The 17,621-nt window shown below is 45.5% G+C and overlaps 5 protein-coding genes across 5 annotated transcripts; 3 read left to right on the top strand and 2 right to left on the bottom strand.

Moving 5' to 3' along the window:
• Positions 1-987: 987 nt before the first annotated feature.
• Positions 988-2,448, top strand: PCOAH_00030130 (Rhomboid-like protein; the record flags this gene model as incomplete). The annotated part of the gene is made up of 3 exons (XM_020059815.1): positions 988-2,061; positions 2,201-2,270; positions 2,369-2,448. 3 exons carry the CDS (start codon positions 988-990, stop codon positions 2,446-2,448), a joined length of 1,224 nt encoding a protein of 407 aa, XP_019915213.1.
• Positions 2,449-3,500: 1,052 nt separating this feature from the next.
• PCOAH_00030140 (Uncharacterized protein) lies at positions 3,501-5,516 on the top strand (the record flags this gene model as incomplete). The annotated part of the gene is made up of 1 exon (XM_020059816.1): positions 3,501-5,516. One exon carries the CDS (start codon positions 3,501-3,503, stop codon positions 5,514-5,516), a length of 2,016 nt encoding a protein of 671 aa, XP_019915370.1.
• Positions 5,517-6,466: 950 nt separating this feature from the next.
• PCOAH_00030150 (Uncharacterized protein) lies at positions 6,467-7,549 on the bottom strand (the record flags this gene model as incomplete). The annotated part of the gene is made up of 1 exon (XM_020059817.1): positions 6,467-7,549. The coding sequence occupies one exon, from the start codon at positions 7,547-7,549 to the stop codon at positions 6,467-6,469; it is 1,083 nt and encodes a 360-aa protein (XP_019915473.1).
• Positions 7,550-9,376: 1,827 nt separating this feature from the next.
• On the top strand, positions 9,377-12,343 carry PCOAH_00030160 (Uncharacterized protein; the record flags this gene model as incomplete). Its single annotated transcript, XM_020059818.1, has 1 exon — positions 9,377-12,343. One exon carries the CDS (start codon positions 9,377-9,379, stop codon positions 12,341-12,343), a length of 2,967 nt encoding a protein of 988 aa, XP_019915497.1.
• A 456-nt stretch (positions 12,344-12,799) lies between these two features.
• PCOAH_00030170 (Uncharacterized protein) lies at positions 12,800-16,670 on the bottom strand (the record flags this gene model as incomplete). The annotated part of the gene is made up of 2 exons (XM_020059819.1): positions 12,800-13,718; positions 13,771-16,670. 2 exons carry the CDS (start codon positions 16,668-16,670, stop codon positions 12,800-12,802), a joined length of 3,819 nt encoding a protein of 1,272 aa, XP_019915250.1.
• Between the last annotated feature and the right edge of the window lie 951 nt (positions 16,671-17,621).

Raw genomic sequence — 17,621 nt, forward strand, 5'->3', positions numbered from 1 at the left:
GTCCAGGAGAGAATGATTCTGCAGTACGTTCTGCTGGATACACAGGGCATTCTACAAGACAACCCAGAGGAAGAACACGAGCAAGAACAAATGATGCAACGGGTCATCAGGGAAATATAAGTTATGGCCGTATGTGAGCTGCATGAGGTCCCCCCAAGGGACATAAGTAACCACAAAGTATATATATATATACAGTGTACTTCATACAGTTTGTGTATGGGGAAAGAAACAGAATGGAATGACATTTCCCCCTTAATCCTTTCACCTCATTTTTCCTACTGCCCATTTCTTTCTTTTTTTAATATTTCACTCTTTTTTTCCCTACATTTGTATGTTTGAATAATTTCATGAGGGAAATAACCCTCCAGGGGTGGTACACTACAAAATTGTAAAAACCCTGGAAAAGGCGGTTTTTAGACCTCGGTTAGGCGATTTCTAAGCCTTGGTATTGCGGTTTCTATGCCTCGGCAAAATTGGTAAGTTTTCTGTCACGCCATTTCTGCGGACGGGAAACGCTGAACTTGCCAAGAAAAAGAGGTTGACCAACTGGTGAGCACGGGGTTAAAACCGCGCAAGATAGGAGAAAAAAAAAAATAAAATAAATAATATAATACAACAATAAAATGATCAAAACAATTACATATCATAGTAGCCTATATAATAAAAAAAATAAATAATACACAATAAAATGATCAACACTAGTCAACATTAAAAAAAAAAAAAAAAAAAAAAAAAACCTTCTCCAAAAGGGCCGTCAGAAAAAAGCTGTGCGCACAGGTGGAAAAAATAAATTATCCAATTTGGTCCCCCTTCGAACAACGGAAATGTCACAAGGTAGGAACAACAGCAGTACGTACGTGTGTAGTATTTCCCCCTGATGCGCGGCGTTGGCAGGAGAAGAGTGATTTACCACCCCAGTAGGCATGAACCACCATGACCCAGTGTGATACTGCTTAATAGAGCGTGCCCTGGCAGCCCCGCGTGTAGATGAAAAAGGTGGAGAGGTACTTGTCCCAGTGCGGCCACTGGGCTCGGGGCTTCTCCAGGTATTCGCATAAGCAACCTATTAAGGAGAAGAAGAGGAGTCAATCCATTTTAGGCACTATGCGGGGCATCCCGCTGCGCAATATGTTTCCCAAATGGAACGACCTAACGATGGAACATGCCCACAAGAAAGAAAAGGAGATGGGGAAAATGGTAAAAAGGACATTTGAAGAATTGCGTGTCAAGTATGAAGAGGTAAGAATGAAATATCAGGACACATTATCCATGTGGAGAGACGAAAGAACGAAAATTAGAAAACGAATTGCCCCTCACTTCTTAAAGGGGATGTTAATGAAAAACGTAGCATTTGATGGAAGACACGTAAAAACTGCCCTGCACAAAATTTCCCTTGAAGGAAAATTCTTTTTAAAAAACCTGAAGCACTTTTATCGGGACGCAAACATACCATACTATAGAAATCTAATTCATTACCATTATAGGAGAGCACCTGTGACGTACACGTTGATGTCATTGCACCTTTTGGTCTTCCTCCTATGGATGAGTGCGAAGCCTGGGGATACATACAACTATGTTTCAATGCCCCGAGGGTTTTACTATCCCAGTTCGAATGTGTATACCCCCTTCGGGGTTAAGAATGCATCGTCCGGTCAGTCCTTCCCCTTTGGGCTGTTCAACTTCCTAACCACAGAATTTATGTATAACCACTTTTGCTGTGGGCCGCAACAGCTGAGGGAGAAGAAACTCTACACACTCATAACCAACCTCATCAGCCACAACACTGTGCAGTCCCTTCTTCTGAATACCATTTCGCTCTTCTACATTGGGAGGTCCTTCGAGATGATTATTAATTCGAGGAATTTTTTTTTAACTTATTTTATTAGTGGGATGATATCTTCGTATGTACAGATTTGTTACCATAAGAGTGGGCGTTCCTCTTCCTATGGAAATGTTTGCGTCCTGGGGGCAAGCGGTAGCATCAGTTCCATTCTTACGACGTATACGCTCATGTTCCCTAGCAGCAGCATTTATCTCTACGGGGTGTTAGGGCTTCCCCTGGTATGCTCAGACGTAGCGAAGCTGTGCCGCCGCGCTTAATTCGTCCTGTTTGCCGTTCGTTCATTCATTGAACCACTCTGCCTTTTTTGCCTTCGCTTACCTTTTTCCATTCCTCCTTGCCACGTTTTCCCCTCCGCAGGCCCTGTTCACTTCCCTGTATTGTGCAAACGAGGTCTACTGCGTGCTTACGGACAAGAACGACAACACAGGTTCGGCATCTCATCTGAGAACGCGTGCACGCTTTACATTGCACATATATGTTCCTTCATCAACATGCCCTTTTTTTTCCCTTCCCCCCTCTCGGCAGGCCACGTGGCACACCTCACGGGGATGTTCCTGGGAATGCTCTACTACTACTTTTACGTCAAGGGGAGAGTTGCCTTTTAGCGTGTCAGGCAGACAGGCACGCAGAGGTGATAGCCATTCCGTTTTCGCCCTTGCCGATGCGCTGCACCAAGTGTACATATAAGACAATTGACCTTATGCTACCCTCGCCATGCGCATACCCCCTCCACCCACACACGTATTCCATTCACATGGGGAGTTTCCCCCTGTTTGATAGAGAACTCTTGGTATCCCAAAACGGAGGGGAGACACAAAGTATATGCCTCAGGGGGGGGGCCCTTCTTCCCCCTTTGGGAAATTTCTTTTCTTTTCTTTTTTTTCATAGGGAGGGGTTTGTTCCCTTCCAAGAATTTCCCCCCACTCTGTCCTATTTAATATAACGTCATGTGGGTCCCCATTTTTTTTGTACTTTTTAAAAAAAATTTTTTTTTTCTTTTTTTCTGTATGATCTGAATTTGCCACTTGATGAATGGCGCGTAGCCTCATCAATGCGGTCCTAAAAGATCCATCTGTAACAAAATTGTGTAAAAAGAGGAGTTTCACTTCCGGGAAGCAGCTCCGCTGGCAGTGGAGTGAAAGCACCTTTTCTTCTGCTGTATTTTGTTGTATTTTTTTTTTGTCATTTTATTTTTTTTTCCTTCTGTATAATGTGCCAAAAAAAAAAAAGGTTAAAAAAAAAAAAAAAATAGTGAACTCGTACGGTTCCCCGTCAACAGAAGGTACCCCGTGACGATTTATTTTTTCCTCTTCCTCCCACTTCCCAATTTCTGAAATTTTCACAAGAGGGCGGGAAGAAAGAAAAAGAAAAGTTACCGCAAGCTTCCGTTAGAGGCAGTGACCTACACGGTGGGGCACATTTCGCTACTTCCCTGCAGGGCGCGCCAACCTGTGAAAAGCAGCGATGTGAAGAAGTGAAGCAATGCCCCGTGGGTACCCACACAAAAGGGGAAAAAAATGACCACAAGGTGATCCTGCCGAAGCTTCAAAGGAATTTCGCAACGTCGCTACAAATTCCCCGCGGCTTCTCCTGTCCATATGCCATCGTTCCATGTGTCTCTTCCCCCCATCGCCCTCGATGCATTCACCAGCTGAAGATGAGCGTGAAACGATTTTTTAATATAGTCCAAGCAGAGGACGATGATGAGAAAAGAAAAAAAAAAGTTAACGCGAGAAGAGGGGAAGTACCTGGATTGAAAAAGAATGAAGAAGCCGCAGAAGTGGCCAACCAAGGGGGGCAGTCACTAGGGGACGATGTCAAGGCCAACCAGAAGGACATAAGCGAGAGATGTGCTGAAGGGGTGGAAGCGAAAAGTGAAGTAATCCCTGACAAAGGGACACAAAATGAGAACGTGTGCAAGGGGAAGGAAAAGAACACCACTGAGGTTCCCTCTGACCAGTTAACCAATGCACTAAAAGCTAATAGAGTAACCGGGGAGGAAGCCAATGGTGATGCGAAGGGTACCAGATTAGCGGAAAAAGACTCAGATGAGGCTGCGGCCCCGTCTAACCCTCTGAAGGCAGAGGAAAGAGATAGCGAAGAAGTAAGCAAGGTGAAAGGAAGGGATCACTGTAGCCGAGAGGACACGTCCGGAGAGACCCCACATGGGGTCCTGCAAAATGGGAGCAGTAATCCTAACAGGAATGCCGATAGACGCACCGTGGAAAGGGGTGCGCCGAATGAAGCGCCACAAGTAGGAGAAGCAAAGAAGGGGAGAGAACAACAGATGAGAAGTAACTCAGGAGAGACGACAAAGAAAGCAGAGGAGAAGAGTGCACCGAAGAATGACACCCGCCTGAGTGGAGGCGACTATAAGCACCATCACAATAAGGAATCACACGACTGTGTTAACGGGGCGCAGAAGGGGAAGAGCGAGGGCGCGGGAAATAAATGTAACCCGCAAGGGGCATACAATAATGCTAATGGTGGAAGCTGCTTTCCGCAGAACTGGATTAACTTCAATGGTTACTACGACATGTACGGCTGTGGCTACGCCGGTGGGGCGGGCATGCCCCCTGCCACGACAGTCCCACCGATGGCGCCCCCAGGAATGATCAACATGGTGAACGCGCCAAACGCGACGTACACAACGTACGCAACCTACACAACAAACACGAACCATGTAAACTACAACAATTACTACTACTACCAGTACAATTACAATTACTATGGTATGTGCCAGGACTACAACCGTGGGATGGAAAAGGACATGGGGGGGAAGCCCTATGAGTTCTCCTCCCTACTGGAAAAAAGCATCCAACTAATGAAGAAGAACGATAAGGTAAAAGAAATCCTGAAGCGGCCAGCCAAATTGCAAGTGACCCAAGAGGAGCTGAACAAAGTGGAATACTTAGAAGGCAATGACCAGTACAACATCTGGTTCGGAAAGTACGTGCCGGACAAATTCGACAAAGGCAGCAGTACTGGCAGTAGCAGTGGTGTACAACGCTTTGTGGCAAGGTTCAAATGCAATCCATCCACCGACTCAGGATACACAAAGGCAGATAAGAATTTGACAAGCAAACAATTTTTTTGCATTTATTTTGCACGCGGTTGTTGTGCTTATGGGCATAACTGTCTCTACAGACACAGAATTCCAAACGAAAATGATGAACTACAGTTTGAACAAACCATCGATATTTTTGGACGGGAAAAATTCAGTACCTTCAAAGAAGACATGGGTGGGGTAGGGAATTTTAACAGCGAATGCAGAACCCTCTTCATTGGAAGCATTCACATCGATAATTTCGAGCAAGTTCACTTAATCGAAAAGATTTTATATGATGAGTTTAGCAACTTTGGAAACATTGAATATGTAAGGTATGTGCCTTTTAAAAATATTGCCTTTGTTCAATATTCGTATAGAGTCAATGCGGAGTTTGCCAAAGTAGCCATGTCGGATCAGCCTATTGAAAATCACTCCACGGCGCTAACCATCAAGTGGGCTTTCGAGCTGAAGAACACCCCTCATCACTCCTTTCAGCATTATGCCAATCCGTATGTGTATAACCAGAGCCCCTTGGTCTCGTCCACGTGGAAACAATATACCCCGCAGCAGTTCAGCTCGCCGCCTCAATTTGGGGTTCCCCATCAATTTGGTCCGCCTCCATAGTTCTGTCCGCCTCCATAGTTCTGTCCGCCTCCATAGTTCTGTCCGCCGGAATCGCTCAATTCCATTTTCCAGCGACAACATAGACACACTTGGGAGGGGTGATAACCGCGCCCTTTCCGAGCATAGCAAAAAAAAAAAAAAAAAAAAAATGAAGAACAGGAGCAAAAGTTTTAATGGCAACCTGAACCAAATGGACCACATGTTTGACATGCCGCATTGGCCATTTGGGTGAAATAAGGTGGGGAGGGGACACTTTTCTTCCTCGTCTGCCCGGACACACTCCTGGGGGCGTACATAACCTACCTACATTCATGCACTCGTGCGTGTATTTATTCGTTTATGCATTTTAAGCATTATTCGTTTACTTGTTTTAACCATTTGGAGGTGCCCCAATTTGGGCGCCATAGACTATCCCTCCCGTTTCGCCCCAAGGGTAGAAAGAAGTTGTTGAGGTTTAGCTTTCATTTTTGCGTTGCCCATTGCATATTTATAAAGTCATGTGTGAAAGTGTTACCCGTCCATCATCACATGCACAGCGCGAGTACTGATGCAGTACCCTGGTGGCCTGTTTTACGGCGCTTCCGTGATCGCCCCACTTCTCAGAATCAGCGCATCAAGCATGCCATAAAATCGATGCACATTTTTCAAGCGTCGAATGGCATAACTGTAGTTTTAATTTTACCTGAACGGTGATTTTTTTTTTTTTTTTTTTTCACGCTGTTCAGGCGATTATCAACCTTTTTGCAATTTCATCAGGCGGCGTAAAACGGGGTTCAATGCACACACAGGGCGGAATTAACCGCTACTGTCTACGTGCCAAATGGCAGGTCTGAAATGCCCACACGGGAGGTTACTCCAAATTGGTGTAATGGCTAGTCAGCTAGCTATTTTCGACAAATTAAAAAAAAAAAAAAAAAAGAACAAAAAAAAAAGGATACCGTTGTAACGGGCTAACGGTCGCCCCCATCTGGGGCCTCAAAAATATTCAACGAATTAAACAAGCACTCTGCAGGGGCCTGTGGGTCCCCCCCTTGGCGCTTTCGCTCTGCGTTCTGCATATATATGTCCCTCAACTTGGGCAGGAGACTCAACACCTGCATTTTCTCCTGTCCCATGTCTTCCTTTGTTTCACTCTCAAGTTTCTTTCCGTCGCAGCCGTTTTCGTTCATGTGGTGAAAGAAGTCCGAATCATCACTGCAGGGATGAGACGATTCGGATGAAGAAGACATGGACGACTTGGCGGAGGAGCTATAGGAAGATGATAAGTCCACGTAATAATCCGCCTTGTCATTGTAAAGTCCCGTTTTTTTTTCTTTCCGATTTAGGGACAGTGGAATAATGGGCATATGATCATGCACATATTTTTTCTTCAATTTCATAATTTCCTTGTACTTTTCGATATCGATATTTTCATTTAAAAATAAAACGTTTACATTTTCATTTGATGAGGAGTTGTTCCCAATGTTTAGATAGTTCAAGTTGGTCATGTTGTGCAGGCTGTCCAAAGGGTTGGTACCATCCAAGTTTTCTATCGAGTCATTGTTTTCTCTCTGCTTCATACACAGTTGCTTGTAGTATAAGTACGAGTTCTGCAAAACGTTTATATAATTATGATTTTTTTTTTTAACAGCATCATCCTCCTCTTCTTCAACCTCATATGGGGATTTTTCAAAGAGGTCATTAAAATTGCTCACCATGTAAATTTCCCCGTACAAATTATTTAAGGCCAATTTGATGCAATGCTTTATGTCGATGTAATTCACAACAACACTTCCTCTGAGGGAAGAGAACTTCCTGCAATTCATTCCGATCGTTTTAACCATTTTTACAAAAAAATTAAACAGCAAATCTAACACTACACAGTCAGCTCTTTTTATATTTTTACGCAACAGTATGGTACATATTATTCGCAATATTTTTTCATTGTAGTAATCTTCTTTCGAGTTTGTGAATGGGTTTGCATGGTACTTTTCTATATGCGTCTTGTCTGGGGATTTTCCCCTTGTCTGTACGGCGCTGTTGTCTTTCTTCATTTGGTTTGGCTCAACAGCGGAACGGTAGTGATAATAATGGACTTCCTTTGTCACCACTGGGTATGGGTGCGGGGTTAAAGAACACCTTCGGTTCAGTTCTCTTCCGCTCCGTCTCGCGGCGCGCAACAACTGCTAAAATTACTGCTCAGCTACAGCGCCAATGTACGGCTTACCCAATTGCGTGCTAACGGAGATCTTCCCCCATTTGACAATAAATGCGCAGACAAGTAGTGCACCCCCTTCGGCTAAACTAACAGCATTGCCGCAGCCTCAGGGGGGGTGGTAACAGAGTGAGGAAAACACGAAACAGTAAACAAGGCGGATACGCATATAAAGGAACGTCACTTAAAAAAGGCATCGTGAGCTTCATTCACATTGGGGGAGCATACTTCTGTTCAGTTGTGCAGGTGCGCAGATTGGGGTGGTACGAAGGTTGTAATAAATTGTCCCTTGCTCTGTTTGGCTCAATTGGGATTCCTTCCGAGGGTTCCTTCGTACTGTGAAGTACTACACTAGGATGTAACCTCTTTTTCTTTTTTTCTCCTTCTGAGAGATGGCATGCGAAAGTACTTGGCTGTGTCTCCTTCCCTGGAAAGGGCCTATCCCCATTGGGGGAAAAATGTTGAAGCAAGTGCGTGGGGACCTTTTTCCCTTCCCTTGGTAATGGACCAGCTTGCGCGAAGTCGTGGTGACTAAGTTCGTTTCGCGCTTCGCCGTTGCGTCATTTGGTTATTTTGCTTCTTAATTTTGATGTTTTTTTTTTTATATTTTTTTTCCCCCATCGGGCGGTTCTCCATTAACCCCATTTTTATTTATTACTCCAGCTGGGGGGTAGCGCACCGCGTGTTTATATTTCTAGGAAAAAAAATTAGCGACCGACTTTTGCGGGCATTATAAAGGAGGTGGCCATCCTTGAGGCATACTGCCCACGGACTTTTGCGTCTGCGCGGTGGCCTTCTCCTGCCCCCGGCATATGTAGAACGTAAGTGAAGTGTTATTTTTTTTAGCTTCATTTTATTTTTCTTCATTTTATTTTACGTTGTGCTGTTTTACTTTATTTTTTTCATCCCACAAATGAATTTACCATCCGCCGTGAAGTTCTAACTGAGATCGATCATCTTTCCTACCGTGCGCGTCGACTTCTTTCCCATTTACGATTTCATCGAAATGTTTGCGTTTTTATTTTAAGGCAATTATCAGTTTGGCGGCAGCCCTTCCTCCACCTCTTCTGCCGCTTTTTAATGAGTATACTTATTTTGCCCATTGTGGATTCCCTTTCCGCAGTTAGCATCTGTTAAGTCGTTAAAAGCGACACACCATCTGCCTGACCGTTTGACACCACGACGAAAAGGAAGAAGTGAATGGATCCCCCTCCTTAATGCGTACGCTTTGGGCCAACCGAGAATTGCCAAACGGTCAGCTCTCCTGCACGGGTGGGGTCATACATGTGAACAGACACTGCGACTCAAAGTGCGTTGGTCATATAGAGATGCATCCCTTTTAAGTAACCATACGATGATCACCCCGTCTACCACTTTTTTTTTTTATGTGAACATTTGAGCAAGGCGGCACAGAACTGCCTTACGGTGTGAAGTTTATTTGCGCTTGTCCAAGGTGTCATCTCAGGATGATTTGCAGGAAGAATTTTGGAGGATAGGCCACGTGATTGTAGACAAAAGGAGAAACGCTTTAAAGTTTTCTTCTTTCTTTCTTCTTTTTTTTGTACCCATTTGAATCGTTCAAGGGAGGGAGAAGGCGGGTCAACCCGCATGCCCACGTGCATACGACGATGTGTATGTCCCCCTATCGAGTGGGTAGTTAGTCCCAATGGGAGGGGAAACCCGGGAGATATCGCTAGACGGAGACCTCCATTTGGAGTGCCCCCGTCAGAGGAGCTTCAAAGAAAATAAAAGCTGTGACATTGCAGAAGGGTACCCTGTCAGGAAGGGAACCAGTGCAACTTATTTGGGTCACGGCGAGGAAGAAGTAATTGCAGAGCATTCCACGCGTGATAAGTATCCCATGGAGGGAGGTGCATTCACTAAGCATCCCTCGAATGGAAAGTATAACAAAATGGATGGAAATATGAGTAGTCGTCTAAATGGACAAATGGTCGTTGCTAACTTGGAAGGGGGGAACTGTCCAGGATGTGCAAACCTTTACGGCAGACCCCATCAAGGAGAGTTACCAAAGTGCTGTGAGGAGGAAAACAACAGAAGGAGTAACCGCACATGTGAACAGCCCCAATGGAATCGCACCAACGGGGAGAGAGACACAAAACGTAGTCTTAACGGTCTACTTAGACATGATGAGAATTGCCCCCATTTTAAAGCCTTGAAAATTTTCCATCACATAAGGGAAGGGGGAGCTAACGAAGGAGATGGTCACAGTAGTAGCAGTTGGAATGACACGGATTACACCAACTTTGAAAACTCGGATGCAGAGGATGACAGCTGTGGGGAAGGTGAGGAGGATGTTGCCCAAGGGGTAAACTTTGGAACCACACTGGAAAACATTTCCCCCAGCAACAACCAAGCTGCTCGCACGATCGGTACTACCTTGGAACATTATGGATGGAGAAGGAAAAAAAAAAAAAAAAAAAAAAAATGTACGTACGAACAGGCCAGTGAGAGGGAGTCAGATCAAGTGTTGCACAACATGGCCAACCAGAAGTTGACTGGCACCTCCGTCATGTTGACGGGGGAGAAATCCAAATACATTTATAAACTAGTTCCCTTTTTTAAGAACGGGGAGGCAAAATTCTACATGAATGCCTTTACGGCGTATGACCAACTGCGTGGGCAGTTCAGGAGGGCCCCCGAGGGGCTCGACAAGCGTTGCGAACGTGATGATCGTGGCAAACGTTATCGCCTCGGGGAGCTGCACACCAGCATGAAGAGCGCCATGGCCTACTTCTACCTTATGAACGAGAAGGTGATGAGTGCAACCCGGAACAGGCCACCCCGAAGCAGCCCGTGCAAGGGAACCCTTCAAGGGGGCCAAATGCACGATGCGATGGAGCATCCTCCCAACTGTACAGCGACCAGTACAAGTATCCCCACCACAAGTGCAAATACGAACGGGGATCATTTTAGGGAAAACTACGTAGAGGAAAGCCCCGAAGTGGAACGACCCCCCTGTGATAATCCCCAGCTGGACAAACCCAACTCAACGTTGAAGTCTCCACGTCGAGGGGAGGAGGACACAAATGGAACAATACGAAGTAGTAGCCACTACGCTGTGCAGAACCTGGATGAACATAAACGTCCAGTAGAGGAAGGAAAGACAAGATTTCCTCTCAGTGCAGACTCTCCTGCATACGTAGGAAGCGATATCATATCTTGTCACCACCTGCAAGGGAGAAACGGTCATTACACGAAAAACAGAAACACCAGTGCGCTGGGCGAACACCGTGTCTTGGCCTTTTTGGTCAGACAGAAGCTCATTCCAAAGTTTTACAACATAGTACCTGTGTATAGATGTGAGGGGAAAGAGGCGTCCTCCTATTTGGGGGAGACCCACAAAATAAAAAGTGGGAGCCAAAGTGCAGGCTCCGATGCGGACTGCGTACTGGAGGGAAGGAGAAACAAGCCGCATGAAGAAGAGCCACCCCTTAACGGTAAACGTGACGACATAGTGATGAGAAAAGATATTCCTGTTAAAGAAGCCGAAAAGTGGAGGGTCGGAAAGTTGAGCGACCTCGTGAAGGCAGCCGAAGGGACTCCAAGTGGAGACCCCCCCGAACGCACAGTCCACTTAGCGCTGAAATTGAAAAAAATTTGCCACACGATTAACCCCCGAAACCAGAACGTGCTTGACCTAAAGCTAGGTTACAACACACTGAAGGATAATGACATGCAGTTTAGTGAAAGACTGAAGGAAGAGAGCGACTCGATCCCGTGGAGCGAAAAGGAAAAATACGTGAAGAGGTGGTCGAGGATGAAAAAAGACATACGAAGTGCACACCTAAATACAAGTGACGAGCACATTATACATCTATCTGCCAGGGACATGAACTTACCCCCTGTATTTTTCAACTACGATAATCATGAAATTTATTGCCTCTTAAAATCGTGGAAGCAAGAAATTACTGCACGCATAACGACACAGAGGAGGTTGGGATTTCGTATATGCGCGCTAGTATGCGGGGTGGAGCAACAGGACGTGTTGACGGACCAAGGGGTGCGGCAATTCTACGTGGACTCTGTGGCAAAGTATGGATCGCTGGCCCATGGTGGTGCGGGTTGCTACGGCAAGCAGGACCACCAGCACAACCAGCACAACCATTTGCAGCACGACGGGGCGAGAACCCCCCCCAGCATCGACCACTGCTACGACCGCGTCGACAACAAGCTGCAAATCAGCAGAGACGTCGGACTCCACCTAAGGGAAGAGCACGTGGTGTACGCACTGAGCTATTTTTTCAAAAGCATCGTTTCGATTGTTCTCCCCAAATTGATAAGCCTGAAAGTGTGGCTAGAAGAACAACATGTTTATTCATTCTGCTCGACTTCCCTGTTAATTATATATGACAGAAGCAACCCGCAGACGTGTGACGTAAAGTGGATTGATTTTACCTACTCCTTTGACAACACGGTGTCTCCAAGTATATGTGAAGAAATGAAACGTGAGAGACTGAACTTGGACATCCTTCTTGGCGTAAATAATTTAATTAAATTGTGCAGAACGGTGTTTTCTGATGGTGAAGTACCGCCATCTCCATCGTATCCGTCGAGCGGTGAAAGGAAGCAATCCCATCTTGGGATACACGACCAGCCAAAAGTTAACCCGTAGTTTGACTCACTATTTTTTTTTTGTTTTTTTTTTTTTTTTTTTTTTTTTGGCTAGCTGTATGCACCTTTGTAGATATGCATGTGTGCATGCGCATGCATTTGTAAGGGACTCCGGTTTGATACCCACTTGTTTATTATGTAGCCCTGCGCTGCGATTACTTCCTCCTCCCCCACAGAGTGAGCAGACGTTCACTGCGTTATCATGCCACCCCTGTGTCACTACTTTTTTTTCCCTGAGTTGCGCCACATTGGCGCGTTTGCGTTGTCATGCCGTTCAACGGCCCAGCTATACATACAAAGGAACAGTGAAAAAAAAGACGGCGCGAAGTTGCTCAACCGAGGCCGTCTCATTCAAAATGAGATTGACCAGCAGTTTTATTTCTCACTTTGCATGCTGTATTTTTAAGTTTTTATTTTTCATTTTACTCTATTTAATTTAATTTTTTTTATGAGCACCTCACGGGTGAGCGCCCGCCTGCCGCGCCAGTCGGAAGGTCCTTCGGAGCAAAACGTGGAAAACGAAAAAGAACAGCACGTCGCTGTACGAACTGTTGATCTCCCTTTTCCGCTTTACCACTCGAACGAATCTTAAAAAAAACAAACCCAATTCGTAGGGAGTTACGCACGTGTTATAGTAATCGAGAACATTCATGTAGTTCTTCCGGGAGTGAGCGAACCGCTTCCTCAATCGATGCAATGCCACTTCAACTTGGCTCTTTCGTTTTATGCGCACATGTGCGTGTCCCCCCTCATGCGACATCACCTGGGGGCATTCCTCCACATCCGAATGGATCCTCTTTGGACCTTTCTTTTCATCTTTTCTTCCCCCCTTCTTGTTTCTTTTTTTTTCCTTTTCATGTTGCACAGAAGGGGGTGAAGTGTTTCCGACTTGTTCCAAATTTTCCACTTCAAGTTGTTTCATCAGTTCGCTCAGTTCGTTCAGCAGTTTGTTCTTATACCCCTTGGTGTGCACAAGGCAGGGTGCTTCTTCCTTTGTCTCGCCATTTCTCCGATTGGGGAGAAGTTCCTCTGAGTAACTTTTCCGCTTTGCGCATGTGGCAAACTTGTTCAGAATTTTTTTTTTCTCCTCATTTAATAGGACAATGTAGCGTAGCGCATTATTTTGCAAGCGGTGTTTGTCGATTTTTTCCCTTTCGTTTGGCCGGGGGAGACACAATTGCAAATTAGACTCATTTGTTAAATGCAAGTTTGGTGTGTTGAACGTTTTTGCAAAGATTGCCAACACTTGGACGAAGGATAAGCAGAACATACGCGAGAATTTTTTTAAGACTTTCTTCTTCTTGTTGTCGTTTTTGCCTGAACGGTTCAGGTGAAATTGGGATTTTTTTTTTTTTTTTTTTTTTCTTGCGCATATACTGTAAATGGCTAGCTGTGTGTGCAATGTAGCTATTCCTCTTTGCGGTTGACTTTGTATGTCCCCCCTCGCTATAGTGGTTATTATTCGTCTGCCGCTTAGGAAGTGTTGTTCCTTCTTTTTCTCCCTTTTTATCTGCGCAATTCAGGATGTGCAAGGGTTTCCACTTTTTCGCCTTAATTTTTGTTCGCCCCCTGCCAACTGGCCGGTAGTCATCGCAGTGGTGGTGCGGGCCCAAATTGATACTGTTTGCGTCCCCCCCAGTTGTCTCATCCTTCCTTGTTAGCTTCAACTTTAGTAAAAATTTTAGCACATCTCCCAGCCGTAGGGACACATTTAATTTTGCACTGAGGAGTGAAAAACGCTCTTCCGTTGAGTTGAACAGAAGGTAGTATAAAATGAAGTAGTAGACGAAGTTGTCCAGTATGTTCACTAACACGGTAAGGCCTTCTTTGCCGGTCGGGTGGGAACCGTTTTTATTTTTCTCATTTGGTTTGATTGGCGGTGCGCCACGGTGGCAGCAGATGGCGCAGTTGGGCAAGGCATTCGCCCTTTTCGTAGCGTTCTTCACTTTTTTCACTTTTTTTTTTTCGTGGAAATTTCCTCCCCCCTGCCGCGTTTCGCCCGCTTGACTGGGGGCTAATCCTTGGCGACCCGCAGGATGCGTGTATTTTTTGGGACAGACACCATTTTCACGGTTCTCAGTTTTGGCCTTTCTCCCATTTACGGCCCACTTCTCCTCCTCTGCCTTTTTTTCACACTTGTTGGGAGGCCGCTTCGTTCTTCTCTTCCTCTTTTTTAAACCCCCCTTGATGTTACCGCTGTGGGGGTGTGGTTTCTGCCCGTCCACATTGCGCACACACCCTTTCAGCGCATTAAGTAGGCTGAGCATGACGCGCGTGTGGTGCTCGCCTCGAAGATCTCTTAGGTGCAACGACACGCGTACGAATGTATACACGAAGGAGTTAAAGGAGATTTTCCTCCTTTCATCGTGAATGTTATATCTGCCTAGGTTTAGCAGGGCAAGGTGTCTCTTCAAGTGGACACTCCTACTGGCATCCACACATGAGTCACCACTTCGATGGCTTCCCATATTGCCATTCTGTCTTGCCCCTCCTGTGCGGCCAACCGGGCACGCCCCATTCATGCGCGCTAACGCATACCAGACAGGGAAGGCAGAGTGGAACACACTAAACAGGACGTAGAACAGATAGCCGTTGTTGTGTCTACTTTTATTTGTAAAAAGGAAAAGGCTAATTTTTTTTAACAGGAGTTTTGCTTCCTTCATATGATAACACCGCTGCTTCTTCCACTGTTTTTTGTAAAACTTTGCAAAGCCTCTCACCATGAAGAGGTCTTTGTTGAAAAGGACGTGCGCCATGGGGTTGTTAGTTCCGTATGGCGGGGTGTTCACAGGATGGATTGCCCCACTTGGTGCGTCATGTGTCCCACAAAAGTGCTCGGTTAATAAGTGGCCAGACTGGAAGAAGCTCCTGACCATTTCTTCTTCATTCAGTGGTGTATTATCATCCACCCAGCTGTAATTATCACAAAGGAGACTACCCAAATCTACGTGTTCACCTATGGACGTGTCGTCCTTTACTAACCTGTTTAGTGAGCTAAGGGGGAAGCTGCTGTGGATAATCTTCGCATCGTAGAACATGAGCCAGAGGTTCTTAAGTTTGAAGCTCCCGATGGGGGGACGGGCAGTCTCCTTGATAATACTTCTTTTGTCCCTCTTCTTCCCCCCTGCTATGCGGTTTTCCTTCCGCCAGTACAAACCATATACCTTCATTAGGAGGTCAAAATGGTCATACACAATTTTGTAAAAATGTTTTATATCCCTGTTGGTTAAGTTGGGATCTTCCTGGAGGAGAGTCCCTAAGTTGACGACCTGGCAGATGGAATTCGTATACAAGTGATTCATTACGTAGGTCTGGTTGAGCTCTACCTGAGCTGTGACTTCCCCATGGAGGTAGTTGCTTTTGTAAACTGTGCCATTTATTTTTAGGAGATACCCTTGTCCATGTTTTTTGTTGTCTTTCCAGTAACCCCAATAGGTATCTCCACATGTGTGATGGAAAATGCCGAACCCATTTCTTTCGCCCCTTTGCCAGTAGCCTTCATACTTATCGTATCGTTCACTTTGATAGGGGGTATTCTTCCTATTTGTGCGTTTAACGAACCAGAAGTACGTTCCGTACCCGTGCATTTCGTCGTTCTGCCATTCCCCCATGTATACGTTTTGTATGATCTTCTTGGGTGTGCTGCCTTTTTTGGGGGGAGACCTCCTAGAGGTGATGTCGTCACATGGTTTAGTGCGTTCCCTACATTTTGCAAACCAACACATTTTCCCAAACCCGCACTTTTTGTTCCTCGCCCAGAAGCCACAATAAACGGCATTCACATACCGTTGGACACCGTAGAAGTGCCTCCCGTCTTGTCTCCACCAACCTTCGTATGTCTTCACAGTGGGGTGATTTACATGCTTCCTTATTAACATAACTCCGTAGCCGTTACGCTTGTTTCGTTTCCACTCCCCCTTGTAGATCACTACGCTGGATTGAGCATCACCAACGGAAGGACCCAAAAAGAAAGTTCCTTTTCCCTGACCACATTTCTCACCATTTCGTATGCGCCCTTCATACACAAGTTGCTGTGTGGTTATTTTTCCAAACCCATCCACATTTCTACCTTTAAAGTTTCCTATATATGTTTCCTTCCCCTTCTGGATGACCACGTCTTTCCCTAGGTGGACACAACTTAACTCGTCCAGTGGGAGGTCTCCACTGATTGTGCAATGGTTAATGAGGACATTTTTCAGTTGTAGAGTAGCGGGCTGTTTAATCTCCACGGAGGAGTCGCTTTGTAGACCATTTTGGGGGTGTCTCTTTTTAGTGAAGAAGTTTTTCCAGAAGGCAGCTTCCCAGGGGGGGTGGTTGACTTCCTCCATCGTGCATGTTCGGGGGATTCACTTTTGGGGGGATGGTACTTCCTACACCTCTCCAATTAACGCGCAATTATTTTGAGACGGTAATTGTGTAGTGCCTCCTCACTGGGGGAAATATCTTTTTAACTTCGACAGTAGGATGCTCCTCCACGTGGCGTCGTCTCCATTTACCATACAAATAACAATGCGGAAGAGGAGACAATTATAGGGGACGCAAAATTAATAACGCGCGTATACATACCAGTTCGTCGCGTTTTTTTTTTTTTTTTTTAAAAAATGCACATTCATCGTTCGTAGAAAAGGTGTGAGGGGGATACCCATTTGGCTCCCCCCCGATATGTACATGTCCTATGGAAAAAAAGTACATCTCCTGGTATGACTATAAAATGATTTTTTCAAACTTTCACGCTGTTGAGGGCTAGTTTGGGGGGGAGGGTTGCCTCCCCTCTGTCTTTGTGTGCGCGAAATGGCCCCTCCGACATGGTACAGAAAAAGAAAAAAAAAAAATTACATGCAGGGTTGCTCTCCCTTGTCTGGTTAAAAATGTAGTAGTCGGTTTTACCCCCCTCCTTGTATGTCCCTACGTTGGTGGGAGGGTAACTCATTCTTCCAACATCATAAAAAGTTTGCCCCGTTTTTGTCCCGCCCATCCCAATTCAGACTGTGTGAAGGAGAGCACTTTCCCCCGTTGTTTCCACCTCTTCTCAAGCATTATCCCATTGTGCGTGTCTCTTTAAATTTTTCTAAACTTGAGTAGACTTTGCGCTTTCCTGTAAGGTTGCTCTCTTAGTTGTGGCTGCTTTGTTTGGCTTTCTTCCCTTCGTCTGGGATTTCTTTTTTTTCCCCTTTTGGAGATATATTCTGTGCACATATTAGGTGACCTTGCCAACTTGGCGTATTCGAATTGTCCCACGAGTGGTGAGAAGAAACGACTCCTCCACGCAAGACATCGCA

Source organism: Plasmodium coatneyi, chromosome 10 (assembly GCF_001680005.1).
Source record: "Plasmodium coatneyi strain Hackeri chromosome 10, complete sequence".
NCBI lineage: Eukaryota > Apicomplexa > Aconoidasida > Haemosporida > Plasmodiidae > Plasmodium > Plasmodium coatneyi.